The following is a 27840-nucleotide window of genomic DNA, read 5'->3' on the forward strand; positions in this document are numbered from 1 at the left end:
GGAACTTTTCTCGGTCACTGGTTATACTCTATCCCGGAATGGAGCTGAGTGCGTTTCACATTCAATCCCTCTAATCCTCATTACAAGCCCTCGGAACAGGTGCCATAAAATCGGGCAGTTTTGCCGATAAGAAAAGCCAGGCATCAACCCATCCAGCAGTCCCCCACCCCCGCCCCAAGTCCGCACGGGAAAGTTACTCGGAGCAGCTCAGACCTCAAACCTTCACCCAACACCAACCACCTTCTCAAGTCCCAGGTGGGGCTTAATGCTCTGAACCAGGCTTTGAGAAGCAATATCTTAATCACAGCTCAACAGATTTCACAGATCACCAGGGTACACGTACCCTGGAGTGTTACGGGGGATCCCTTTGAGAACTATTAGAAAAAATAAACCTTCAGAAGTACTTCTTAGGTCTTTAGAGGCGACCCCTTCGGGGGGGGGAGCCTTTTGCTAGTCTAGTCGAGTAAAACTACAAATTAGTTAACTAAGGCACACGGGATGGGGGTCTTCCACGCGCCGTCTCCGTCTGGGAGGCTGCGCGGGCCACGTGCACGGAGACCCGGGGCCGTGACCGGAGTGAGACCCGGCAGCCCCACCCACGAAGGGCCTGGTGGCCGCCGCCCCCACCACGTGGAGCTGCATTTGCTCGACTCCGCTCAGGACAGCGCGGAGCACCAGCACCCTCCCTCTCCGCGCTCGCCCGCTGCACCCGACTCGGCGGAGTCGTGAGCCGGGGGGCGCGCGGAGGGAGGTCCCGGGGCCCGTCCCGTCCCGTCCCGTCCCGTCCCGTCCCGTCCCGTCCCGTCCCGTCCGGTCCAGTCCCGAGCCCGCCGGGCCGCGGCCATCTTGGCGGGCGCACCTCGCGGGTCGTGCGAGCCTGCGGAGGGGAAGGGGCGCGGCCCCGGGACCCCGCCCCGCTCGGTGCACCGCCACGTGCGCTCCCCGGAGGGGCGGACCACCCGTGCACGGATATGGGGTCCCCACGCGTGGGGGAAAAAGGGGGAAGAGTGGAGCTCAAGCCACTGTACGACCCTCTGTCCCGGGGCGGGGGTGGGGGGGAGGGTCCTTCCCGAAGCCGAGGCGCAGCGCGGGCCGCGTAGACACGCCCCCTCCCGGCCGCTCCCAGTTTGTGATGAAAAAAAAAAAAGGGGGGGGGAAAAAAGTGTTTCTCAAAAAAAAAAAAAAAAAAAAAAAAAAAAAAGTCCCGCAGTTGCGGTTTCAGCGCTGGGGCAACGGTTGCTACACGAAGTGAAACTCGCCGGGGCTCGGCCCCGCTTCCCGCGCGCCCCCGCGCCCCGGCCCGCCCCGGCCCGCCCCGCCCCGCGCCGGGCTGGGCGGTGACTCACCCGGCGCCGCCCGGCCGGTTCTTAAGCTCGGGGCTGCGGGGCGCGCTCAGGGCTTCCCTCCGCCTGCCAGCTCCGGACGCCTCTCAGCTGCCGCTGCACAGCCGACTTTCCCCGAGGACCCACGCAGCCACCAGCCAGCCAAAATGCCCAAGCCAGTAAGTCGTCGCTGTCGAGGAGCAGGGGGGCGTGCGCCAGGCTGGCTTCCCCCCGGGAGTCACCTTGCAGGGGCTGCTGCGAGGCAGTTTTTTTTTTTTTCTGGTGAAGGGCGCCGGCTGCCCTCTCGGTACCTGTTGACGCCTTTGTGGCACTCTTTAGTCCCCGTTGCTGGTGTTTTTGGGTCGCTGGCTTCCCCCAACCCCCTCCTGGGTCTTCTGGCTGCTTGAAAAGTGTCTGCTAATGTCACTTGGAAGTTTCTTAACTAGTGCAGATCGCACGGAGACTGGGTGGCTTCTAACGACCTACACCTGCCCGCCCAGTTCCTCCGAGCGACCGAAACCACTTGCAACCCACACCTTCCTGGGCGATTTGAAGGGCATTTGAGAGAAGGGAGGCTCTGTGCCTGGGGTAGCCTGGTCTCAGCCCTTTCTGGAGAGGCGCGGCCGGGCTAAGCAGGGTTTTTGCTGGTTGCTGCAGGATCCCTATCTCGGAGAGGGTCAGCCATGGACCTGAATTGCAGATGAGGCAGTCCCAAGAGGCTTGATAAGGAGGTTCATTGGGCCCTGGTGGTGAACTTGGGCTAATTAACGTGCTGCGTGCCTGCCTCTCCGTTCTTGAATCTGATTGTGTTGAGATTGTTGGCGGGACGGGGTTGGGGGGTGGGGAGAAACAACTGAAAAGCAGGTCCTCAGCGTAATATATTCTACCTGCCTTAACACGGGGGGGGGGTGCGGGGGGTGACTGGATAGAGGGAGAGAGTTTTTTTTTTTTTTTGGTTTTTTGAGACAGGGTTTCTCTGTGTAGCTTTGCGCCTTTTCCTGGAACTCGCTTTGGAGACCAGGCTGGCCTCGAACTCACAGAGATCCGCCTGGCTCTGCCTCCCGAGTGCTGGGATTAAAGGCGTGCGCCACCACCGCCCGGCGAGGGAGAGAGTTTTATATCTGTATTTTTTTTAGTCGAGATGAAGAAAATAATCAAGATTAATAAAAACCACAAAGATGAGGAAATTATTCCTTCTGCTTTTACTACTTTTACCTTTTATGTTCTCTGAAAGGAGGTTCTTCCCTAGAAATCTTATTACTCTTAAAATGATAATAGATCCAGGTATCAATATAATTTTTGGTCCGAGTAATTCATGAGAGAGTATTTTAACCCTACGCAAAATGCGTTTCAAAAGTGACTCATCCGCACAGTGCCTGTGGTATAAAACTGGCCCAGGATGTCTTGCTCAGGCGCCACGCGGATGCTGGGGGGTGGTCAGTACATTAGTTCCGGGTGTGGTTTTCTTGATTTCATTAAAACACACAGAGATAGTGCCCAGAAAAAAAAAAAAAAAAAAAAAAAAAAGGGTCAGGCGCCTGTTCCCAGTCGCTCCTTTTTCTTCTCTCTTTACAAACTGTAGTTTCTCTTTTCTTCTTTTTATTTTCTTAATTATAAGATATACCTAGCATATAATTTATCTTTATAACTAGTTTTAAATGTGTAGGTGAGTGGCATTAAATATATTGTTAATCAACCGTCACTGTCGTCCATTTTTCCAACGTCACTCACTGTTTTACACTGCAACAGTCTCCCTTTCCCTGGCAATCACTGTACTATTCTACCTCTGTGAATTGAGTGTTCTGGGGACCTTATTGTGGATGGAATCTTGTTATTTGTCCTGTCTCGTTTCCATTAAGATAAAGTGTTCATAATTCCAGACACTGCACTGTGTCAAAACTGCCTCATTTTTAAGATTCTCTCTTTGTCTCTCTCTTTTAAATGGCTGGTGTGTTTCAATTCTGTCCTGGTCTCCTGTGGTAAGAACCTCTACTTCTGAAGAGGTAGAGAGTCGATCAGCTGTCCAGTAAGCTGTGTGCCGATCAGCTTCAGTAACAGAGTAACTTTTTTGAAGTCTCTGGTCCACAATAGCCAGAGTTAACAATTTCCAGACTGCTGAGAGGGCTCCTTCCAGGTGCAAGGTGCATGCTTGCTGAAGGAAATCCCTTCCTGTCCCTTTGCAGCTAGCGGGGGAGGATGTTAGGGATGGACCGTTGATAGTGGCCATCTCTAAGGCTGTTAATGAGAAACCAGGTTTGTTAGTTTAGTTTATTGTGGTGGGGGTGGGGGTGGGGGTGGGGTTTGTTTATTTCCTGCCTGGGTAAATGTTAAATGAAGCATCCACCAGCAAACTGTAGGTATGTCCTTTAAACAAAAGGTTATTGATTGTATTTAAGCCTGAAAGGAGCCTTTGCTTGGGTGGCTTCAGTGAGACCCAGACGCTCCACTGTACTAAGTAAGAGGCGACTGAAGTCAACAGAAGACACATCTGAAATAGTTCGTTTCGACCTTCCACATGGTGGTTGAGTTCTTCTCCAGACTGAACCAGCTTTGTTCATAAAAGAGTGCACATGACATGATAGTTAGACCCTGTTTATTACAAGGTTGGATGTTTGTTTATTCACTCAGCAAGCAGGGTGCCTGGCACAGAGGTCAACGTGGTCCTTTTCCTGTGGAGATTCACAGTCTGGTTCTCCAACCGAGACACAGACCAGAGCTTGGTGCTCCCATACCGTGTTTTCAAAGAGGGAAAGATTCCCCAGTAAAGTGCAACCGTTAAGACAGCCTCTGGGTGGGGTGAGGCGTGGGGGAAACCTGTGATCCCCTGAAGAGGACCAAATTTTGACTGAATCCTGCTTGGAAGGCTTTTGGGGAGGGGGCTGGTACTCAAGGAAGGACAGCTGTGTCCTGTTGTCTGCTCGTGGATTTTCCATGGTCACTTTGGAGCTCCGTCTGTTAGGACTGGTGGACTTCCAAGTAAGGCAGTCCGGGCGGTGCTTTGGAGTCCACCTGGGCCTCTGCTCGCCTGGTGTCAGGACTGGATGCTGTGTCGTCTCCTTGGAGACCCAGGTGGGGTTGGGGTGAGGAGCCGCTTCAGGAAGCAGTTGTTGCACAGTCTTTTCAGGCAGGGTAGCCCGGGAGGGAGCTCCTCTCTTTCCCTCCCTTCTCTCTGTTCTCCCCAACCTGCCATCCTGGTCTGGTGGGAAGCTGCCGGCTGGTCTCAGAGAAGGGTGTTGCCTTTCAAGCCACCATCTCAGATATCTCAGAGCTTCAAGGGGGAACTGCCTCTCTGCGGCACCAAGATGCCTTAACCAGGCTCGAGTCCAAAGTGGTGGTATTGACCTTTCTAATGGAGAAAGTTTACCCTTTGTGCGACCTCGAAAGTGTGTTTGAATATCTACTGTGAACTAAAACTTTCTGTTTTGCCCTGCTGCTAAGAATTGAACCCAGGGCTTCATGCATGCTCCAAGATAATTTCTGAGACATTCTTTACCTCTCTGGGAATATTGCTTTTCACTTGATATTTTAACAGGGACAGATTTTTAATGAATATACTGGTAGGCTTTAAGTGCATATGTGCGTGCATGCCCACACCCCTTCATTGAGAAGAGCACATGCATGCTGCTCCCTACCCCCATCCGTTTCACCCAGGACAGATGGTGAATTAGGTAGCTAAGGTTTTGGCATGGGGCAGTGAGAAATGCTGGCTAGGGTTACCGATCTGCCGTCATCACACAATAAGGCGTGATGAATATTTATAGCTCATCCAGGAGTTCAACAGACGTTTGCTAAGTTCCTGGGAGGTGTTGAGGTGCTGGATGGCAGACACAGACGTAACCCCTGTTATTGGGATTCATAGTCTGGTTTCAGGGCAGGCAGTAATCACAGGAAATGCTGAGCTGTGACTCTGGCAGTTGTGGGAAGGAGTGCTGAGCAGTGAGGAGCAGAGGGGGTACTGAATGGGGGTAAGCACGCACCCTGGCCCGGAAGTGGGAGGAATTAGGGTTCCAGTTGGAGCCTGGTTGCTGTGCCTTGTCAGCCATGCTCTGGCATTTTAATCTTGACTCAGGTTTTGACCTTCTGGCCGGAGCCACATGGTGAGTGGCATAAGAGAGTGTGGCAGCCTGGACCAGGGGAGGAAAAAGTGGAAAGCATTGTTGGTAGCTTTGGATACACAGGACCACAAGGGCTGGGTCAGGTGGTTCTGACTTGCGCAGATGAACGCGTGGCTGGGAAAGAACCAATGATTGGACGTTTGAGAACTTGCTTTTGTATGTGTTATTAAAGTTGAAAGAAAAAAAAAGTTTTATTTTTTTAAAGTCTGACCTCGACCTTATATTGCCGTTTTGGACTCTGGCTTGTGACTGAGGTGGGAAAGGGGTTTAGTAGGGTGGGCCTCTAACTCTAGCTAGCTCTGATGCAAGGTGATGCAAGCCAATGATTTGGCTTCTCTCTACATGGGGTCCAGGAGCAGAGCTTAGTTTGGCAGGGGCTGTTTGTTTTTTGGGGGTGTGGGGGGAGGAGCCCTTATCCCCGTGAGACTCCCCTTTCTCTCCTCTTTCCTTCCCCACTGGTCTCTGTCGGTCGCTGTCGTAAACCATAACATTGCGATTTCTCAGCAAAATGTAGACTGACTTGATTCACGTTTCTAGCTAGGGAGAAGAAGACAGCACCACCTAGTGAGTTGTCATTCTTAGTTTTTGAGACCGAGACTTGTGACTCTTTGACCCTTTGGCCACCCCTAGTGTGGCTCGGTGTGCTGGGTCTCCTTAGTCATTGGATGAGTCCACTGTCCTGTATGGAACAGCTCAATTTCACAGTCTGCTTCCAAGATCAGGAGAACATACTGAGTTTTCTTTCTTTTCAGCATTAACTACACGTGGACTTCCCATTGATTCTTAGTTTTTTTTTAAAAATAATTTATTTAACTTTATTTTATGTGCATGAAGGAATCAGATCCCCTGGAACTGGAACTGCAGACAGCCGTGAGCTGCCATGTGGGTGCTGGGAATTGAACCCAGGTCCTCTGGAAGAGCAGCCAGTGCTCTTAACCACTAAGCCATCTCTCCAGCCCCTCTTAATTAGTTTTTAATTTGCGCTGTCACTATTGAAATATGAAGTGCTTGCGGAAGAGCCCAGAGATCTATCTTGTCATCTTTCCTAACATGCTTGCCCGCCATAGCTGTTGGCCCCGGAGTAAAGGCGGTATTTTAGATGTTGGTGGAGAGTTCTCCTGTAGTCCCCAGGCTGCCTAGAACTCACTTTGTAGCTGAGGATGACCTTGAATTTCTGCTCTTCCTACCTCCAACTCCAGGTACTGACTGGGGTTTCAGGTTTGTGCTATCACACCCAGTGTATGCTGTGCTGGGATCAAACCTAGCGGTCTGTGCGCACTAGGCAAGCACTCTGCCAACTGAGCTATATCCCCAGCCCAAGAGTTTTATAAATAACCACAGTAGGGCTGGAGAGATGGCTCAGTGGTGAAGAGCACTTGCTGCTCTTGCAGAGGACCTGGGCTTGGTTCCCAGCGCCCAACATGGTAGGAAATGTGACAGCCTCTTCTGGACCCCCCGGGTACTGTATGATATGCAGGCTCATACATATAAAAGAAAGTTAAAGGACCAAATAAAACCATTCTGTTACACTGTGACTTAGAAACTTTTGACTAAGATATTCAACAGATGGCCAATATACATTATTTTCTAATAAAATGCAGAGAACCACAGAAATCTCAACTATACTGCTTGCTCTTAGACATTTAGTATCCACAGAACTCCGTTTGTCCTCTTTAAGTGCAGAAGATCTACTGAGGATACAGTGAGGCAAGACTTGTATCTGCGGAGTTCAAACAGCTAATCTCACATACTCCAAGCTTTGTGGCTCTCAGGTCCACTTCTGGGTGTAGACTGTCAGTGAAAAGTGGAGTTCTCGGTCAAGCTTGTCCATGACTTCACAGGGAAAGAGCCGCAGGAAATGTTCAGTCAAAAAACCGAACCCCCGTCTCTCACATCTCCTGTTATCAGAATCCCCTGAGATTTGGGGTTCCTGGGTGTGGTGAGTTGTCGGGTACCACTGTGGGCCTGGTACAGGGGCTTTGCCTGGGAGAAGTTCTAATGGAGAAGGTGAGTGTGGGCAAAGGTCATACACGGTGAGGTAGGAGAGTGACCAGCAGCACACGGGGCCAGGGCACCCCCCCCCCCCCCTTGGCCAGTTGCTAGGGGGCAGATAAGGGATCCGGGTTGAGGGCCGAGAACATTTCTGGCCTCAGGCTGGTTCCATTTTTTTTTTTTTTTTTTAATTCAGTACAGTCCTTTTAAGTGCTCCAGATAGATGGTAATGCTGTTTCAAAGGAAAGGAAAACTTCATGAACATATTACCCTTTTAGTTTAATGTATTTGAGAGAACAAACTTTAAAGCCGAAAACAAAAAAATTACTAACTTCAACTCCACTTTCTCTGATGGAAGTAAGGGGCGGACGGGTGTCACTGAGTGGGACCACACAGGTCAGCACAGGCACAGCAGATTTTGGCCTAGCTTTTTGTGAACTACTGTTTGTTGCTTTTCTTTCCTCCTGCCCGAGAGAAAGTCACCCAGCCTTGCTTGGGGGATATTCGTCACAGTAAGTAGATGGTGGAGGTTTCTGTTTTCATTTAAGGAAGGCACAGGTGAACCAACACGTAGAAGCCAGTGTTTTTTTCTGAGGTATCCCAGCTAAGAATGTTTTTAGGTTTCTGAAGCCATACGTGTGGACACCAAATAAGGCCCTCAAAGCCTGAGGTATTTACCCTCTGGGCCTTTACAGAGAAAAGGGCCAATCCCTTGCTTCCAGGATAAAGGTAACTATTGTTGAGCTTTGGTTAGGCCTTGTGTGTGTTTTATGACTAGGCCAATATTTGGAGGGAGGAACACTCCTTTTGCTTCTGGTTTTCACAAAACTGTTCTCATAAAACAAAGACGCCGTTTTTGTCAGTAGACTCTCAGTGCACGTCCTGAGCACAGACCCCTGCTGGGAAGCCTGTCATGGGGTGCAGGCAGGGTTGGGGCTGAAGTTGTGTTTCAGCGAGGCTGCTGTTGGTGACGGCCCGTTGTTTCACAGGGAAAGTGGCCGTATCTTGTGTCACCTCCTAAGCCATGGTCTAATGACAGACTTTTGGCACATGCCGAGAGCAATTTGTACCTGATATTTGAGTTGGAAAGAGAATGTCTGTAAGTGAGTTGCTTTGTTATCCTTGAAAACTTAAAAATGAAACCCAGCTGGAGCGACACCGACCCCTTGTCTTCCTCGTTACGTTTCCTCGTTACGTTTCATAGACCTTAGCTCTGCCCGTCCTGGTGTTTGATACCTGTTTTGTTAATGCCTTTGCTGGCTGTACAGTGAGCGGTCAGACGGTTTAGAAAACACACAAAAGCATCTGCCTGCAGAAAGACCTCTGCATTCTTGCATTATTGACGGTTAGGGAATGGTAGAGTCGGTAGGAGCTTGCCTCTCACTGGGCGCTTTCACTTCCTCTGTGCCTATAAACAAGAACCTACCTGCCGATTTATACGGAGGCCGAGGAGATAGGGGTGTGTGTGTGTGTGTGTGTGTGTGTGTGTGTGTGTGTGTTTCACATACTCGGCCTTGTGCCTGACCCTGGTGGGTTCTGCTTGCAACTACAGAGTTCTCCTATAATTGCAAGTGTCCCTGTCCCATGATGCCCGTTCTTTTCCCTCTAATTTAGAGAGCCCACTGAACTAGGCAGCAGATACAGTTTGCTTTTGCTCCTTCGCTCTCGTGGTCAGTACTGCTCACACCCCTCCAGCATACAGTGTTTGTCTCCCGGGCCCGGGGTTTCAGGTCCTGGGAGTACACTGGCTAACAATCACTGGCCTTCTAAGAGACTGGATCACTGTCACCTTCATACCCCTACATAGTCACACATCACGGCTGACCAGTTCCCATCTGATGTGCATTCTAATGCCTTTCCTGAATATGCCCCACCCTCCCTTAGTGGCCAAAGGCCAAGGAAAGTTAGCATAGGCCTGAGATCGCCTTTGTGCCAAGAGGCCTCAGGGAGCAGTGGTCCCTCTGCCCCTCCCTAGGGTAAGACCTAGCTGTTCTCAAGAAGGGTTGGTACATGATAGGGGTCGAGGGGTAGAGAGGGGGAGTCTTAATAAGATGTGGAAAAGCAGACAGACAGCTACTGCCTGTGTTCAGCTTTATTCATTTGTTTGATTTTTGTTGACCAAAGTGACCACAGTGGGCAAGATGTGATGTTGTTTGTTCTTGTAAATCACTTCTGTTGTCAATGAGCCTGTACAGAACACTGTCTTGAAGGACATTCCTCTAAAACTTTGTTTTCACATCGATTTCGTGGTGGGTATACACCAACATCTTCTGGGTCCCCTGAGACACGTCTGTCATTTCTCAGGTGCTGTGGGTCAGAGAGATTGGCTGAGAAATGTTTGCCTATGTCTCCATGGTGGCTCTGTAGGTTCCTCTTCAGTGTGTCTTGGCAGGGGATCCAGCCTTGCTTGGTCTCTATGCTCCTGAAGGGAACACCGGTCTGGACATGGTCTGGAGATGACGTGGTCTGCACAGCCTAGAGTGAGATCCGTTCGTTGGCTGTTAGTGCTCTCACTGAGATGCTGCCGTACTGGCGTACACAGAGCATTGCTGTTTGGGTGAGCCTCCTCAGGAGGCCTTAGCCAGGGAGGTAGTGTTGGGACAACTGTGCCTCTTCCTAAGAAGCTGGCTGGAGAGGACAGTGTGGAAGTAGTGAGAAGCAGGGCAGCAAAATGTATTAGTTGGATTTGGACAGACCAACCATAAAAGGACCCATGGGGCTGCAGGCTGAAGTGGGTGGGTAGATGGGATTGGAGGTCCTTAAAATATACAAGATTCATCCTCCCAGTAGGTGAAGCATTCCAGGGAGTCTGGTGTCACAATAAGAAGGAAGTGCATGTGGCGTCTTACTGTAGCTCTCCTATTTGTTGTGACTGTTTGGGTTGTCTGTAGGAGAGTTTACATCTTCACAGTTTGATATGGAAAAGGAGGCAAGATGGCTCAGTGGGCAATGGAGCTTGCCGCCAAGCCTGAGGGTCTGAGTGGAGTTCCATCCCCAGGTTCACATGGTGGAAAGAGAGGAGCAGTCCTCTGACCTCCATACACAAAACACGCACGCACACATGCACACGTACGCACACGCCTGCACACAGAGACACAAACAGGCACACAAAGCTTATTACAGGTGCAGAAAAGGGGATAATTCTTCACTTCATTTCCTCATAACATGTATGCACCTTCTTCCAGTTAGAAATCCAGACAAGGTGACGCCCCTGATTTGGGGAGCCTGTCCCTGGCCGGAGACTCAGTGGTATGCTGAGGGGTTCTCCATGAAGTCTTGAAGAGGTGTCGCAGCACTTAGGTGACCTGTGTGTGCCGATCAAATGAATAGCTGATGTCGTGGCACCTGGGCCTTCACCCTCCCCTCAACACACATGTTTTTAAGGTGATCTCTCATCAGAAATTGCAGTTGACATGGGAACCCACAAACTAGGTTCCCGGTGACCCCACTGCTGTTTGTCTGTAGTTTCGAGATTTGGGGTGGGAGGGGGGTGTCTTTACCAGCAGCTTTGTCAGACTTGAAAATGAACATCATGAACTGTGAGGTATGGCTGAGTGGAGAAGGGGGTGTCCTGGTGCTGGAGGCAGGACAGGCGGGGTGGGGAGGGGAGGGAGAACACCAGTGGTGGGGGTGGGGTAGGGGTGGTTGTCAGCGGTAACAAGGGCTGAAAAGTGTACAACCCCGTGTTCTTACCCCCAGTCAAGTACTTGTGCACATAACCCCTTTGTGGTATTTGGTTGTTACAACATGCAAATTGAAGAGTTTGGTTTAACCTAATGTAACTTCAGAAACAGAGAAGTTTTAAAAATAGAAACTTTTTTGAAGTCTGCTTATTCAAGCAGATTTTACAAACATACCAATTTACAGTGGATTTTTTTTTTTTTTTTTAAAGAAAAGTAAAGCTGTTGGGAGACTGGCTGTAATTGCTGAAGGCCAAAGAAAAGACTTCATAGGCATAAATTCAAATAACCCTTATCCAAGCCTCTTATAGGAAAAATGTTCTTTAAACTGCAAAATATTCCTGCTCATGTGGTCTTAGCTAGGGCAGATTTGTCTCAGAAATCACACTGGATTTCAGTGTGGTTGGCTTTATGGTCTGGTCCCTAGAACAACAGGTTAGCAAAGAAATCGGGGCGGGCGAGCTGACACTTCCATTGTTTCCCGGCCCCTCCTCCTCCTCCGCTGGGTTCGAAAAGGAAAGTCTTCACAGACTTCTAAATTTACAAAGAAAACAGTACATTCCAGGTGGGTTTAGTCCACAGGCCCTTCGTGTCCTATGTTCTGTTCTCTGAGCCGAGAATTAAAAATCAGCGTAGCGTGTAGTAGCCATCCTGGCCGTCCCTACCTTTGCTCTACGGGCCTCTCCAGTTTGTGTGTCTAATTGGGCAGGTATTTCAGTGAGCTGCATCCGAGCTGAAGTATGTGTGATACAGCTAGTGAAACTGAAATCAGATGTCATGGGATCCAGACTCCTAGCTTGTTAGCTAAAGAGAAAGTGCCCTTGAATGAGAACTAACTTTGTCTGCCTTGGTGGACAGAGGGGGGTGTGAGTTATTTGTGCTTCGCCTTGGCAGCAGGTAAAATCCTTCGCTTACTTCTCTCTCCTGCCCTGTGTGAGGTGGTTTCTGAGAATTCTTGTTTGATTCCCGTGGAAATCCCAGGCTGGAAGAAATGGGTACCCACTTACAGACAGGCACACACAAAGCATGTGAGAAGTTACAGGTGCCGGGCACTAGGCAGCCTTGCCCTAGACTCGGCAGTCCAGAAAGGGTCCTTTGGGTCGCTCTGCCCACGGGTCGGTCTCTTCTCACTCTCTGCTGTCTGCAGGTCCGTGGGGAGGGCTCAGCACTCCCTGTTCCCAGCCAGGTTTTGAAGCAGAGGGACCTAGCCCTCTTTTGAATGTGAACGCTCAGAAAGTTCCTTTCTGGTTCTAAGGTCAGATTTTTTTCCCCCCCTGATCATAATGAGTACAAACAGGACTGGTTTGTCCGCTCTTTGTGTTTGTTAAGCAGCCTTGGTCTGACAGGAAGTGGGTCTGGGGGCAGGAAGTGGCTTACTTTCTGAGGCAGAAAGGAGCTATTGAGAAGAACTTGAGATTTCATTACATGTTCTCGAAGTTATGGGAAAGTATTAGTTCATCTGAGCTCTTCGCCATTTTCACTCTGCAGTTGAGTAATACAGACTTTTCTATTCAGAAGCCCGAAACTGTTGGCCTCGAGACAAGCTTAGAAATAAACCATAAGGGCTATACAAATAGAAGAAAAATTTTTTGAGTATCGGAAGTTGAGAAAGTTGCTTAAGACAGCTGGGGCTCAGTGGCCTCGGGTATTAAAAAGATTTGACTACCAGTCCAGGCAGGTGGTGTCTGCGTGCTGCCCAGGAGGCTGAGGCAGGTGGATTGGGACTTTGAGGTTTGACTAGGTACTTAAAGAGACCACCACCATCTCAAACAAAGAGATAGGCAGATATATGCCGATGCTCATGCACATGCATGGGGGTGGGCTGAAGGATGACAAAGACACAACACGCGTGCGCACACACACACACACACACACACACACACACACACACACACACACACACTCACACTGAGTGAGGTCTAGGAGTTCCTGGGCAGGAAGCGGTAGCCATTCAGAGTCACCTACAGAATAGTTAACCTTGTCACTGTTGGAGCTGTAGTGAAAACACACACGTTTACGTTACAGGGCGGAAACCTGCCCGGGGAACAGTTGCCAGGTAGTTTCCAGGCCCAGCACCTATGGCAGTATATTAAGGATTTAATGTTGATAGCAGTCTAGTGGTGGCGGCGGTGTAGTGAGAACTGTTTGGAAAGAGAAGTGAGGAGGACGCTATGTTAGCTTTCGTGATCAAAGTTACCCACGGAGTTCCTTGAAGTGCACTTGGCATCTGTAAGGTGAGGGGTGTGCACCTGCCATGTTCCTGGGAAGCCACATCAGGCTGGCTGTGCACACACCAGGGATGAACAAGGCATGGCTTATTATGCTTCACACTAAGTGGGGAGAAAGCCATCCTAGTCATGTTGAAATATACTGTAAGTATCCAAGTATCCCAGGGTGCAGGTATAAGGTGTTTGTAGACAGCTGTGAATGTGGACATAAGCAGAAATGAATCTTGAAAAAATGTGGCAACTTCCATGTTGCCAGACCCGCTTGTGATTTAAAGTTGAAGCGATGGCTTTAGACACTTACTTGGTTTAAAATTTACACTCACATTTTCTCAACACTGAGGGAGAGCTGTGAACTGGAGAGGGAACTGCCTGCTTCTTCCTGCAGTCAGGCTGGCTCCATTGGCTCTGACCTCTCACTTCTCCTTAGTGATTAGTGCAAGGGCAGACGCTAGCCAAGATGGCTGATAAAGAGGCATCAGCCTGGTGGTGGGTTAGCCTTAATCCATGCTACCACCAGGAAATCTGCCCTTCCACACACACAGCCCTGCTTGAATCCCCCTGCTCCTTGACCTTATTATTGGGGAGCCACAGCTGCCCCCAAGAACAGAGTCTTCAGTGGAACTGCTGGCCCTGGCCAGTGCTCCAGATGTTGCCACCATGTCTCAGTGACTTCATATTTCTGTGAGTGGGGTGACTGGCGCTCAGGGTTCCTGGGAAAGCCAGGCAGTAGAACTGCTGACCAGCACTTTGACCTCTGTGGAGCGGCTGTCTGGTTGAGTGACAAGTGGACCCTTGTCAGCTCTGACATTGGATTTTATTATTGTTATTAGGCAATAAAAGATACATACCCTAGTATCGACTCATCATATGGAAACAGTGTTGTTATTCTGAAGACATGCATCCTAGTCAGATGTCTTTTGCCTTGCTTTGCTAGAGACAGTGATGCGTACAGATTTTCCCGCTTGCCTGACGGACGGTTTCTGTAGTAACTGACCCAAGGCTGAGAGCTTCGTTGTGCATATGGCACTCTTCCTTCCTAAGAGTGCCGACGGGGCTGCTTTACACTCTTAGACTTAGAGATGGAGAGCTTGGTGTAAACGGACTGCAGCTTCTCCGAGGGGCTGTTTCATCCCTACTGTGCAATAATCCTGCTGTCCCCACCTTCTGCACACAGCAGCAGAGTGTTCAGGACGCCTGGCAGCAAGAGCTGGAGCTGAGATGTCTGCCAGCCTGCCTTTGAATGTCTGGGTTCAGCTCTAGCTGTGGGCAGGAGGTTTGGGGAAGAACCACACTGCCAAGGCTAGATTGGCAAGCATGTGAGCGTTGTAACAAGTGTGAGGTTCCTAAATAAACAGCCCTGTCTTCAGGACCCCATGTCGTGGTACTTCTCTCCGCAGTACTCTTGCGATAGTTTGGTCAACTCTGGTTCAGCATAGTAGTGCTTGCTTTGGCCCTCTCCAAAAGAAGGGGTAGCTTCATGGAATTGGAGGGGGGGTTACAAATAATTGCTTTCCAGAAACAGTAACAGTATAAAACACTGTCCTGGGAGTTGCCACTGCAGCAATTTTATAGACCTTATGCATATATAAACAGCCCCAGTGCAGATGTGGGCAGTCATGTTGTTACAGATGGAAACAAGGTTATCTTGACAATTGGCCCCTGCGGGTGTGTGTGTGGGGGGGATTGGCTCAGCAGGTAAAGGTGCTGTGCACAGGCTTGGCTATGTGAGATCACTCCCTGGAGCCTACATAAAGGGGGGTAGCAAAAACCAGCTTCACAGTGAGTGGTCCTGTGACACTGTGGTGGGTCCGGGCACACAGTAATAATCATAAATAAAAAACCAAAAACTTTTAACTAGCCATTGCTGTGATGGCTTCCAAAGGGGGTTGTATTCGGAGGGAGAAGAAAAATCCCAACAGTAAGCCACAGAAACTGTCCCCCTGCTGTGGGCTGTAGTCTGCCTTCCATAGGAGGGTGGTTAAGGTGTGCTAAGTCACTGGCAATGTTTTACAGAATTTGGTAATTTGTTAGCCAGCATTTGTACAAAATGGCCACTGTGTCTTAGCAGATGCTCCAAGATGACATTGCATTCGCAGAGACGGTGGTTTGTATCGAAGATGAGAAGGTACCAGAATCCCGAGGACTAGAATATGGGCCCCTCTGTCTCATCTTCCCCCATCCCCCATGCAGATCATGGTCAGCAGGTGCTTTAGTCCCAGCTGAAGAAGTTGCAGCCTTCACCATGTCAAACTCTCTCCCGTGAGCACGTCATTGACTTCACCCCTCACGTACAGCCCTGTCTGACCCAGGGCCTAGGAAGCAAGTGTTTCATTTGTTGGACTAATACCGGCTACAATGTGGCTAACATCCCAGAGGAACACCCAGGTTAGTATTCAGGTGTAGCTGACCACACTTGTTAGACCATTAGGAAAGGTTGTGGCCTGGGTTTCCTCCTCTGGTTGGACACCATAGAAAGTGTATTTCTGCATATCTCCTTCAGCAGGAGCAGGCTCTTAGGGGCGGGGGAGGGGTGGGGGGAGGGGATTCTGTTAATATCAGAGTGTGGTGTGAACAGTATCTTTGGAGTGAGATACAGACCTGAGGACTGAGTCTTGCTTCTGTCTAGGGAGACAGGACCCAGGGAGAGCCTATCTTTCACGTCTGCCCTGGAGGGGTGGACCACAGCTTAACAGCTCCCAGCTCAGCAGCCCACTCAGTCCCAAGGGCTGACCCTGCCCACCGGGTGGGAGTGGAGTGGGATTGTATGTTGCTATGGTCAGGCCCGTTTGTTTGATAGCTAGTCTTGCCATCCCAAGAACATGGAATATTTTGATTTTAAAACTTTAAAAAAAAAAAGCTTCATTAAACGTTTTAGTTTTTGAAAATCAGTCCCCTTTCGTCTTTGTTCCGTCAAGCTGACCATACATAGTCTGGCTTGAGTGACATTGCGTCTTAGCTGTCCTGTCTGCAATCATTAAAGCAACAGGGAACAGACTAGCAAATAAAATGCTTACCCAGTCATTCATCAAGTAGACCGAGGAAGGGATGGGTCCACACAGTGGCATGTCATGTGGCAATAAAAAGGAATGAAGTACTAATACGTGCACAACAGAGGTGATCTTAAACGTGCTAAGCGACAGACAGGGGATTTCATTTATCTGATATACCCAGAATAGGCAAATCATAGAGCCGAAAAATAGGTTATCGGTCAACAAGGTTTGGGGGCTTAAGAATGATTGGGGGGGGTGATGCTAGTATGCACCATCTTTCTTTTTGAGGTGGTTGAGAGCATTCTAAAACCAGCTGGGTATGACAGTGCACACCTGAAATCCTTGAATGAGGCAGGGGGATTGTGAGTCGATGCCAGCTGTGCTATGTAGCAATACCTTGTCTAAAAAAACAAAAAACAAAACAAAAAAACTAAAACTAAAACTTGACAACAATATTTGTGTGTAATTCTGTGAATGATAGAAATCCCAAATTGCACATTGCAAATGGGTTGGTTTTTTTTTTTTAAATGGCATGTAAATTGTATTTCCTCAAAGCTCTTAAAAAAGCATTGATTCAACATGAAAATCAAAACACAGACCTGGCTCCATTATCCAATCAAGTAGCCTGAAGCAGCAGGTGAGCATTCATCTGATGTCACCTGTGACGCCCCCCTTCCTCCCTCTGTGGGAGAATGGTACTACGTCTGCTTCCTATCCCGACAATTTCCAAGCATGTCAAAGGTCCTCCCCAAGTACATGCAGGTTGTTAGAAGTTGCTGAAGTGGCACTCCTGGCTGGAATGTTGGGAAACAGCGCTGACATTTGCATTGATAAGGAAGGCTGACCTCAGCACAATCTTGGGCCCAGACTGAGCTCTGAGCCCAGACAGGTGTGATAACTGGGTGCCGTCTTACCACCGAATCCCCTGCCTGAAATCCGAACATTCAGATGCCACTTTCTGAATTTCCTTTCTGCTCCATGGCATTCCTGATACTTGAAGAGAGGTTCACCTGTAGTCTGCTCCCGGAAGGCTGTGTCACGTGACTGTGTGTGGTGGAATCAGTCTAGAATGATCCCTTTGTCAGAGCTTGTATTGATGTGATTGCACTTAACTCTGTAAAAGTGAGTGTAGAAACTGGCCATGGTGGCGTACGCCTTTAACCCCAGCACTCGGGAGACAGGTGCAGGCGGATCTCTGTGAGTTCGAAGCCAGCCTGGTCTATAAATCAAGTTCTAGGGCAGCCAGGGTTACATAATATAGAGACCCTGTCTCAAAAACCAAAACAAACAAGAGTGAGTGAGAAATCTTAAGCTAAGTTCAAGTCCCTCAGTGACATTACCCAAAGGAAACTTGAGCAACAAGATTGATTTACCAAGGCCAGAGAAAGAGCCAGGAGATAATTTGACATAAGTCAGACTCGGCAATTACACGTGGGAGAGATAGGAGAGACGGTACAAGGTTTCACCGTCGGTCCGTCTGTTTTTTCCCTTAGACTCTTAGAAGGTGTTTTAGATACCATTTTGATAATTAAACTGTAAAGACCCAGAAATGGTGTTTTTCAAAGTGCATTCTGGAAAACCTTGCATCTTTGAGATGCCCGTAGGCAACAGAGTCTGGGAATATTAGCCTGGGCCATCGTGGAATTTTAGTTTGCCTTAACTAAACAAAGGAACAAGAAAATCACTCCACACTCACATGACCTTGGGACATGGCCCCATCCCCGTGTCTTTCTATTCTCTTTAAAGTCACATAACTCCCTAGAGGATCACACAGCCACTGACGTGGCCAGAAGATGCACAAGACGTATTTCAGACTATATGCATGGTGCAAGGTGGGGAACCCCTCTACGGGGGATGAGAAGCGGGGGGGGGGGGGGTCCCAGAAAAAGATTCTGACCTTCTGACCTTTCTGCCCAGTGATTGAGGGACCAGCAAAGGGGAGGCGGGTTTATTTTTCTTTAACAGGGTAGCTGCACCTGGTTTATTCAAAACAAAGCCGGGTTGGGCTGGGTTGGGTGATTAGGTCTTTAATCTCTGAGGCACAGACGCAGGTCAGCCAGCCCTGGACAGCCTGTCTGCCCAGAAAGGTCGTTCTGAAAATTAAGTAGGTGTCCATGAACATGTCCCCCTGGCCGCTTGTCACTAGTCTCTGTTGTTCGTGTCCTCCCTATGGTCAGGTGATGCTATTGACTGTCCTGTGTTCCATCTGCATGCCCCAGAGAGGGCAGGCCATCTGCACCCCAGAGCCACGTCTCTGGACAGACCCTATTCCCCTGGACCAGCCCCAGCTAGCTGAGAACATCGACCTAACTTGGCATCGAGCCTTTCAGACCTAAGGGAGACAGGACTCAGGACTGGCCTTGTTCAGATCAGGTGACTGAGGCCCAAGGACAGAGCATCTTCTGCTCTGGGTTCAAGGACTCGGTCCTTCGTTTTTTATTTTATTTTGAGATAGGGTTTCTCTGTGTAGCCTTGGCTGTCCTGGAACTCTCTCTGGAGAACCCCTGGCCTTGAATTCACAGAGATTCTCCTGCCTCTGCCTCCCAGTGCTGGTATTAAAGGCGTGAGCCACCACTGCCCGACAACACCTTCCTTCTGGCCAAGGTCCGGCTGATGCCTGCATTTGGCCTGCCCTCAGAAACTCTTGACATAGTTTTAAGAAATATGAATCCCTGAGCCAGGTGTGGTGGTGCACACCTGTGACCTCCAGCACTCTGGGGGGTCAGGGGTCGTGAGTTCTAGAAGAACCTAGGCTAGATACCTAGACCTTATAGACTCTGAGACTGACAGCTGGGCATTTAAGCAGTTCCAAGGAAGCTCATGAAACCCACCTAAGGCAGAGGAAGGGCAGACTCCTGGGAGGCCCAGTTGCTGTCTGCTCGTGGTGCCCACAGATGCCTATATGTCCTGAATGAGCCTAGGACGTGGGAGGTACCCACCAGCAGGGCCAGGCCTGTTAATCTCATCCGTTCTGGGGACAGTAGGTTTAAGCTGGGCTAACCTAGAATGACAAACAGAATACTTTGAAAAGATTTAGTAAGCAGAGGGTGGTGGAGTCAGTGTTGATCAGGCCACCGTGCTGTTCTGACCCCAAATACTGTGTGCATCGTGTGGTTGTGTGGTCCCCGTGAATGCTTGTGAAATGCTAGTTGCTTTTCATTAAGAGCAAAAACAAAACCACCAAGTTTTTTCTCTTAATTTTTACTGGCTAGTTTCCTCCTTATTTTTTAGAAATAAAATTTCAGTTCATTCCCGTTTTCAGTTTTAGGTGGTTTGGTTTAAAGAAAACCCTGCACCATGTTCGGGCAGAAATGAGAAACTGGCCCTTCCCACTGAAGTCATTCCCCTGAGTTGTGCTGCCCTGGGGCCACTAAATAGGATCAATGTGACACATTCGTGTATTTATTAGAAGCCCACTTTCTTCACGGAGCTCTGATATTGTCAGTACCATGCTGACCTAGCTTGTGTCCAAGATAACCTCCTTTAAAAGGGATTTTAATGTTTAACTTTAATTAAAATTAAGTTTAAATTACATTTATTTGTGTTGTTGGTGCAGGGATTGTACACATAGGCCACTGGTGGAGATCAGAGGACACATTCAGGGAGTCTGTCCTTCCTTCCACCACGTGAGTCTGGGAGCTCAGACCCGGGTCAGGCTTAGTGGTGGCGCCTTTACCTGCTGAGCCATCTCATGCCAAGATGAGTCATTCCGCTGGGAGTCTGTCCTTCCTTCCACCACGTGAGTCTGGGAGCTCAGACCCAGGTCAGGCTTAGTGGTGGCGCCTTTACCTGCTGAGCCATCTCATGCCAAGATGAGTCATTCCGCTGGGCGGTGGTGGCGCACACGCTTTTAATCCCAGCACTCGGGAGGCAGAGGCAGGCGGATCTCTGTGAGTTCGAGGCCAACCTGGTCTACAGAGCGAGATCCAGGATAGGCGCAAAAACTACAGAGAGAAACCCTGTCTCAGGGGAAAAAAAAAAAAAAGTCATTCAAAGTTCTGACAGCAAGAAGATATTGAAAGACTCCATTATTACCAACCTAAAGGATGCTACATAGTTGGACTTACCTGTACATTTCCATCATAAGCAGTTAGTGTGATTATGTCAGGTTGTTTAGGGATTTTAACATCTTAGAACCCTAGGTATGAATTGTCTTACATCAGCCTCACAATTGTGTGTGGGGAGGTGCACAAGAGGCACACCTGTCTGTCCCCCACCACCATCTCAGATAGGCATGATGCTTTAGAGTACTTTGGCACCCCTGTGTAGCTAGAGTTTTCCTGCCTGGCCCACAGTCAGGATAAATCTCTGTCACCTGCCAGTCCCACAGCCACTCAGACCCAACCAAGTAAACACAGAGACTTATATTGGTTACAAACTGTATGGCCGTGGCAGGCTTCTTGCTAACTGTTCTTATAGCTTAAATTAATCCATTTCCATTAATCTATACCTTGCCACATGGCTCGTGGCTTACCGGCGTCTTCACATGTGGCTTGTCATGGTGGCGGCTGGCAGTGTCTCTCTGACTCAGCCTTCCACTTCCCAGCTCTATTCTCCTCCTCTTCCCGCCTACACTTCCTGCCTGGCCACGGGCCAATCAGTGATTTATTTATTGACCAATCAGCAACACATTTGACATACAGACCATCCCACAGCACCCCTGAGGTAAATCCTTCTCTTTTTTGAATGTTGGGATTGGATTTTAAGTGACTGAGAGGAGTGTGTGTGTGTGTGTGTGTGTGTGTGTGTGTGTGTGTGTGTGTGTGTGATGCATATACAAGTGATTATGCTGACATCAGTCAGTCTTGGCAATTTTGGGATGTGTATGTAGGACCCCAAGTACTAAGAGCTCCAAGCTACACTGCAGCCCTTCAGCATTGCTCTTGACAAGTCTGAGATGTAAATTATCCAGACAATAAGAACTGCCACAGGCTCTCTGCTCTCCCGTCTTCACAGGCAGTTTGGAGTTGTGAGTCCCTTGAGTTCTTTGTGGAACCGCCCTCCTGTCAACAGGACCACTTAGTTCTCCTTTATCCTTGCTATTCAGGCTCCAGACGCATCCAGATCCTCCGAGTTCATTAAAAACCATCATTTACCATGCAAACCTATCATGAGGGGGGGAGAGGGGGGCACGACACGGGGAAGCTGGAGTGGCCGCAGTTGTTGCTGATTTCTCTCAGGCTCCCATAATGTGTATGTGAACGGTCCTGTTAAGTTACTAAAGGTTGCATTTAAATTTTGATGGACGTTTATGCTGCATTGCAACACGTTATTAAAGATTTATACACTGAAAACAATCCTACTGGTCTTTCTGAACACGAAGTAGTCCACTGTGCCATAGACTAGGGCGGTGTGTGCCGCATTTTGGAAATGTGTGTAGTTGGGGAGTATTGCTTTTTATAGGTCCAGTGATGTGGAACACATGTGCTTGGGAACTGGATCTGAGGGATATTGAAGGATCTGTGGTGCTTAGGGCGATCTTGTAGAATGATCACCATGCTGTCCAGATGCCAGCAGCTTCCTCAGCTCCTAGGCCATGACTGGTGAGCAGCACATGCCCACCAACTGAGAACAGTGCAGCCATGGACAAGGGCTGTGCTCACTCGCCGGTCTGTTGCCTCGGTTGCTTAGCACGCCTGTATCGGTCTTATCAAGATTGTGGAGACGGCACTGTATACATGAATCTATACTTAGGTTAATATTGACTGGGCACCTTTAGGGAGAACCTTTTTGTTTGTTGCCTTTGCTTTGTGTATGGTGGTTTTTAGAGACAGGGTTTCTCTGTGTAGCCCTGGCTGTCCAGGCTGGCCTTGAACTCAGTGATCTGCCTGCTTCTTGCCTCCTGGGTGCTGGGATTAAAGGTGTGCACCACCACACCTGGTTTAGGGAAGGATTCTTAAAATCCTGACGTATGCCCAGCCAGACCTAGGGATTGTCCCTTCGGATAGGGCTGGTGGAGAGCTATCACCTTGTCGCTGCAGCTTTGGAGCTTAGGCTCCTGCAGTGGAAGGTATGGAGTCATAGCTTCCCACAGACCTGAGCACGTTTAAGGAGTTCACGTCCCACACTCGACTGAGCGCTAATAGCCTACGTCAGCAGAAGTACTTAGGGAGTCACTTGCTCACCTTTCAGAGTTGTCTGAACTTTGACTAGAATAAAACCTAATCGGAACCCAAAGATAGCACATAGCTGGGTGTGGTGACACCTGCCTGGAGTCTGGGCCGAGGCAGGAGAATTGCCCACGAGTTAGAGGCCAGTGTGGTCTGCATAGTGAGTTCTGGTGAGACTGTCTCAAAAAAAGCCTCCAAGGGGAGACGGGTATTACATTTTACATTTCTAATAACGTGTTCCATGTAGTTTTCAGAACAGTTGGTATCCGCTGTGTGTGTGCGTACACGTGTGTAAATGTGCCTGTAAATGCGGGTACATACATATGGATAGATGCACATGTGCATGTATGCCTGCTAAGGCCTGAAGTCGATGCTGGTACTCTTCTTGATTGCTGTCCCCTCTATTTATCGAGGCAGGCTTTCTCCTGGCACCCCAGGCTCTCCAACTCCAGCGGGTCTGGGTACCAGACTCTGGTCCCCACACTTTTGTGTCAAGCACTGTGTCCATTGAGCCGTCTCCGCAGCCCGCACAGCCGTGATGCCAGCTCGCAATGCTCCGGGCCTCTGGGGTGTCCGTTAAAGCGACCCCTGGTTTGTCCAATCTTTAACAAACCTTTTGATTTTTCCCCTCCCTCCTTCTCCTCTTCCTCCTCTTTCTTCTTCTTGGTTTTTGTTTTTGTATTTTAGAGGGGTGTCTCACTGTGTAGCCCTGCATGATGAAACTTGGTATGGAGACCAGGCTGGCCTCAGACTCAGAGGTTTGCCTGCCTCTGCCTCCCTAGTGCTAGGGTTAAATGTGTGTGCTGCCACGCTGGAGAGAAAGCAGACAAATTCTGTTTCTGGCAAAGGAACTCGCATCTGGCGCCTGCTCTCCACTATTACATCCAGTATCCACTGGATCCTGAGCTGTGTGGACTAAATACTGTCCTCACGACAGGGCCCCTGTGCTGGGAAGAGACCCCTCTGGCCCTGTCTGAATCCCAGCCGCTGTGTGCTGTGGTCTTTCCCTGTGGGAGGGTGACATGGAAAAGCCACCGAGAAGGTTTCCTGTACTTAAAGCCTGGGTTTTCTCAAGCGCAAGGTGTGAGAACTGCCTTGACTTTACTTTTAATTAAAAAATTTTAAAGTTTATACACACACACACACACACACGCCTGGTGCCCATGGAGGTCCGAAAAGGGCATTAGATGCTCTGGAACTGGAGGTATAGCTGATTGTGAACCACCCTGTGGGTGCTGGGGGACTGAACCCGGGTCCTCTGCGTGAGCGACAAATGCTCCAAACCGGTGAGCCACCTCTCCAGCTTCAACTTGTTTACAAACAAAGACGAAAAAACCCTAGCGGGGTGAGAGTAGAGCCTTTTAAGGCCCAGCCGCCAGCGAGCCTGAGGGAGGGCCCCAGCCACTGCCTTCCTCTTACATCTAACACATGCTAGCACTGATAGACGCCGCACTGTTTGTCACGGTTTTCATGTTAGACGCCGTTTTCCCTTCTGCTTCCTAATTACCCTCTTAAATGGCTGCGTGCTGTTCTGTCCTCCTTGGTTTTGATATTTGCTCATTGCACCCTTTTCTCTCAGCTTCTAACGTCCCCCAAACTGTCGGGCACATGGCCCCTACTCCTCCTCGTTCCTTTTGCCTTGCTGTGAACCTCTGGCCGGTACCTCAGGAGCCCCGCCGGCCTCACCTGACCCTTGTGCAGACCTCAACACGAATGTGCTTTCTTGAGGCAAAAGGCCGCATATGAACCCAGATCCTGAACTTGCTGAGGCTCCAGTCAGCTGCCCCTCGTTTAGGACCTGCGGCAGGTGTTTTGTGATTGGCGCGAGGACAGATGTTACAGAGGAGTGTGTGCACCAGCCCCACTGCCAAGCAGCTCTGGGTTTCGGTGGGAGGCCCCTCCGGGGAAGAAGGCACAGGGAGATTCAAGTTTCTCTTCCTGTTTTCCAGATCAACGTCCGGGTGACCACCATGGATGCAGAGCTGGAGTTTGCCATCCAGCCAAACACCACCGGGAAACAGCTTTTTGATCAGGTCAGTCTCCGACACTGGGAAGGGGAATTGACCACTTAGGAGATGTCTGTCAGAGGCCTACCCTTTGCTCTTCTAAGTAGATTATCTTGTTTGGTTCACTCCGGGTAACGGATGAAAAGGGCTTTTGAGAAAGTAGAGTGCTGTTTTAGACCTCGGTCACATCTACCATGAAACACCCATGAAGTCGGGTCTTTTTGTTAAGTAGCTATTCGTTGATAACACTCACTAGATATTGGGGTTTTTCATAGCAACACTGCTCCAAATACAATTTTGTTAAATGGTTCAGCCCTTCTCAAAGTGGGCTAGAAAACTTTATCAAACATTGTTTAATAACCATGTGTCACGTGTCAGCAAGTTCTTTCTGCAGAGGGCCAGATAGTCACTCTTTTAGGTTCGAAGACCATGTGGTCTGTGTTATAACTGCTCATTCTTTCCACTGTTACTGAAAAGCAGCCACAAATCCGTGAATTGTGAGCACATGAATTGATGACCTTGTTCAGATAAAAATACGATACGGGCACCGCATTTTAAAAGGGATTTCCTGAACCTTCAAAAACCAGAACCCTGTTCTTACCTTGGGCCACACAGGCAGTCAGCAGGCCAGATCTGGCATCTGGGCCATAGCTGGCCGCCTCTGCTTTATTTAGAATCCTCTTCTGTGGTTGAGACAGAAGCAGCTTTGCTAATGTGAGCACCATGACAAGGGTGTGGTGGTGCTATCTGACACCTGGAGTGGATCTAAGTGCATCAACCCTGTGGTCCTGCTTGCTTTCGTGAGGAAACAGAATATCCTATATTCATATTCTGTTTCTTAACAAAACACTTCAGGCAGCCAGCTCCAACAGGTGGTTTCATTGCAGAACACTTGGTTTTTGGAAAGCAGTTTTTCCAGAATGTCCTACGTGACTCTCAGGTAGAATGGGGAGAAAGGGCACCTCTTGTTCCCGTCTCGTGGTAGGTCTTGGAAAACCCTCCTTATCTCTTTGCTCTCTGCCCAACTTCATAGAGTAGATGGGCCCAGACAATGGCGAGGGATACGTCAAAGATACCTGTGCCATGCTGGCCAGCAGCTCACCCTTGGCATCCAGGCCCTCAGTGGGGTCTGTACAGGCTTTGTCTGGAGGAAGTAAGGCAGGTGCATCTGTGTTCCTGTGCCTCCTGAGGCCTGAGGTGAATGGCAGAGGGAGATGAGAGCAAGCTCTAGATAGTAGACAAGGGTCTGGGGCACAAGGCCAGAGCAAGGTGAGTCATGCAGCACCTGATCTGGGAGCTTGCAGTCCCAAGTGGCCCCACCACCACGGGCATGGCACTCTGCATTCAAGGTCTAAGCCTGAAAATGAGCACTGTTGCTGGGGAAACCCGGGAAGGGGATCTCAGCACTCCTGCCCATGCTCCATCCAGACTTCTCTGGATAGTGAGCTCAGGGTATAGTGCCAAGTGGCTCTCCCGGCAGCAGAACCCTGGGTGCCAGGGCGTGCCCAGACCTGTTCGGCAGGGCTGGCTGCCGGTCACCATTGTTTGAAGGTTGTTCTCTTCTAGTGAGATTTAAGATACTTTCTGCTCTGGGGTGAGGCTAGATTAAGGATGAAATCTTAAAGGTCACCCTGAAATTCCCAGGGGAAGCCGGACACAGCCACTGAGTGCTGTGCGGCGCCATGTCCAGGACCTTAGCCTGATCACTTTAGACTTCCTTACCAGCAAAGGAGTGGTGGGGCCACAGGCAAAATTGCTTCCAAAGCAGAGCAGGAAGCTGTAGTGTGATCAGAGAATTGAGACCAGAGAGTCACAGATCCAAGAAAGGAGGCTTGTTCCAGGACCAGACCCTCCAGCCTGACGGAGCCAAGGGCATGTCAGCACCCCCGTGACAGCACCCCACTACCCTGCCTCTGCAGCGGCCTCTTGCCTCTCAAGTCCAGCTGCAGCGTGGCACTGGACTCTAGATGGATATCCATGTGGAGCAGGAACTGGGATCGGATGTTCTGTGGGGACTGGAGGGATGGGGCACAGCACTTCAGCTGCTGCTCATTTGGCTGAATCAGGCACCTCTGTCCTGTGTCATAAAGCCTGTCACCCAAACCCTTCCCAAGGCAGAGGGTCAGCCCCCAAGCTGCTGAGACACTCCTGTGGGTGAAGCTGAGAGAATCATAGGACCTTGAAGGCAGTAGAAATGGATAGCTTTGTGGGAATGTGGGGGTTCCCCTCTAGGGAGGACCTATGAGCTAGGGGGTGGCTTCAGAATGTACCGAGGGGAGGCTGTGGGGGGCGGGGAGGCTGTGGGGGGCGGGGGAGTCCCTTCATTGGGAACAGTACGGAGAAAGTGGCGAGTCAGGGCAGTGGGGGCAGCTCTTCACTGAGAGTGGTAGCCTTGGCTGCACAGGATGCTTGCAGACTGACCTGTCCATCCACACAATGCAGGAGAGAGGACTCTTGAGTGGTGTCACTTGGACGTCACTGGAAGCCTAGAGCCATGGAGAGGGAGGTCGAATGGACAGGAAGTTCTCACTAGGAGCTCAGGACCAGGCTGAGGCTGCCTGCAGTCGGGCAGGTAAAGAGGAAGGGTCAGATTAGGGCCGACACCCGCTCGTTACGTGCGTAGGACTTCGTTGTGCAACCTCGGGTCACCGCTGGTTTGTGGAGAGTAGGAAGTCGGCAGGAGTGGACATCGAGTCCTGTGCTGAGACACAGTGGGGATAGCATGTCTCTTCCTCATGGGTCTGATGGGCAGGCCTCTTTCTGACCTGCCTGCTTAGCTCTGCCTGGTAACCAGGGACATTCTTAGCTCTGCCTGGTAACAAGGGCGTGGGCTTCACAAGTCCTGGGAGCAGTGTGTGGAGGAAGCCACATTTCCCTCACAGCATCCCATGGTAAAATCCTGGATGTGGTGTAGCTCCACTCTTTTGTGGGGTGGGCAGAGGGGGAGAATCGGCAGGGTGGCCCACTGCGGTTAACGAGCAGAGACTGGAGGGGCAGCGAGCATCTGCCCCTCCACAGGTGAAGGCGACCGGTCTGGCCAGCGCTCCTTGTTCCCCTGTTTGTGTATGGTTTCTCTTTTTAGGAAAGACACCTTTAATCCCAGCACTCGGGAGGCAGAGACAGGCAGATCTCTGTGAGTTCGAGGCCAGCCTGGTCTCCAAAGCGAGTTCCAGGAAAGGCGCAAAGCTACACAGAGAAACCCTGTCTCGAAAAACCAAAAAAAAAAAAAAAAAAAAAAAAAGATGAGACATTTCACTGTGTAGCCTCTGATGGCCTCTGACTCCCACCCTTCCTGCCTTGCACCCCTGAAAGCTGGGATTTGGTGTTTACCATCAACAGCTGGCTTCCCATGTGGTTTCTGGTGTGTTTAGTCAGTCTAGTGTGTCACGTGAAGCAT

The 27840-nt window shown here is 49.9% G+C and overlaps 1 protein-coding gene across 1 annotated transcript in view; it reads left to right on the forward strand.

Moving 5' to 3' along the window:
• Positions 1-1366: 1366 nt before the first annotated feature.
• Ezr (ezrin) overlaps positions 1367-27840 on the forward strand; it is a 44938-nt gene continuing 18464 nt past the window's right edge. Inside the window, exons 1-2 of the mRNA XM_052750876.1 lie at positions 1367-1501; positions 24387-24470. Of these exons, the coding sequence (XP_052606836.1) occupies positions 1490-1501; positions 24387-24470 (96 nt within the window). The 5' untranslated portion in view covers positions 1367-1489. The remainder of the gene's footprint in view (positions 1502-24386; positions 24471-27840) is intronic.

Source organism: Peromyscus californicus, unplaced genomic scaffold (assembly GCF_007827085.1).
Source record: "Peromyscus californicus insignis strain IS unplaced genomic scaffold, ASM782708v3 Scaffold_22__1_contigs__length_63687245, whole genome shotgun sequence".
NCBI lineage: Eukaryota > Metazoa > Chordata > Mammalia > Rodentia > Cricetidae > Peromyscus > Peromyscus californicus.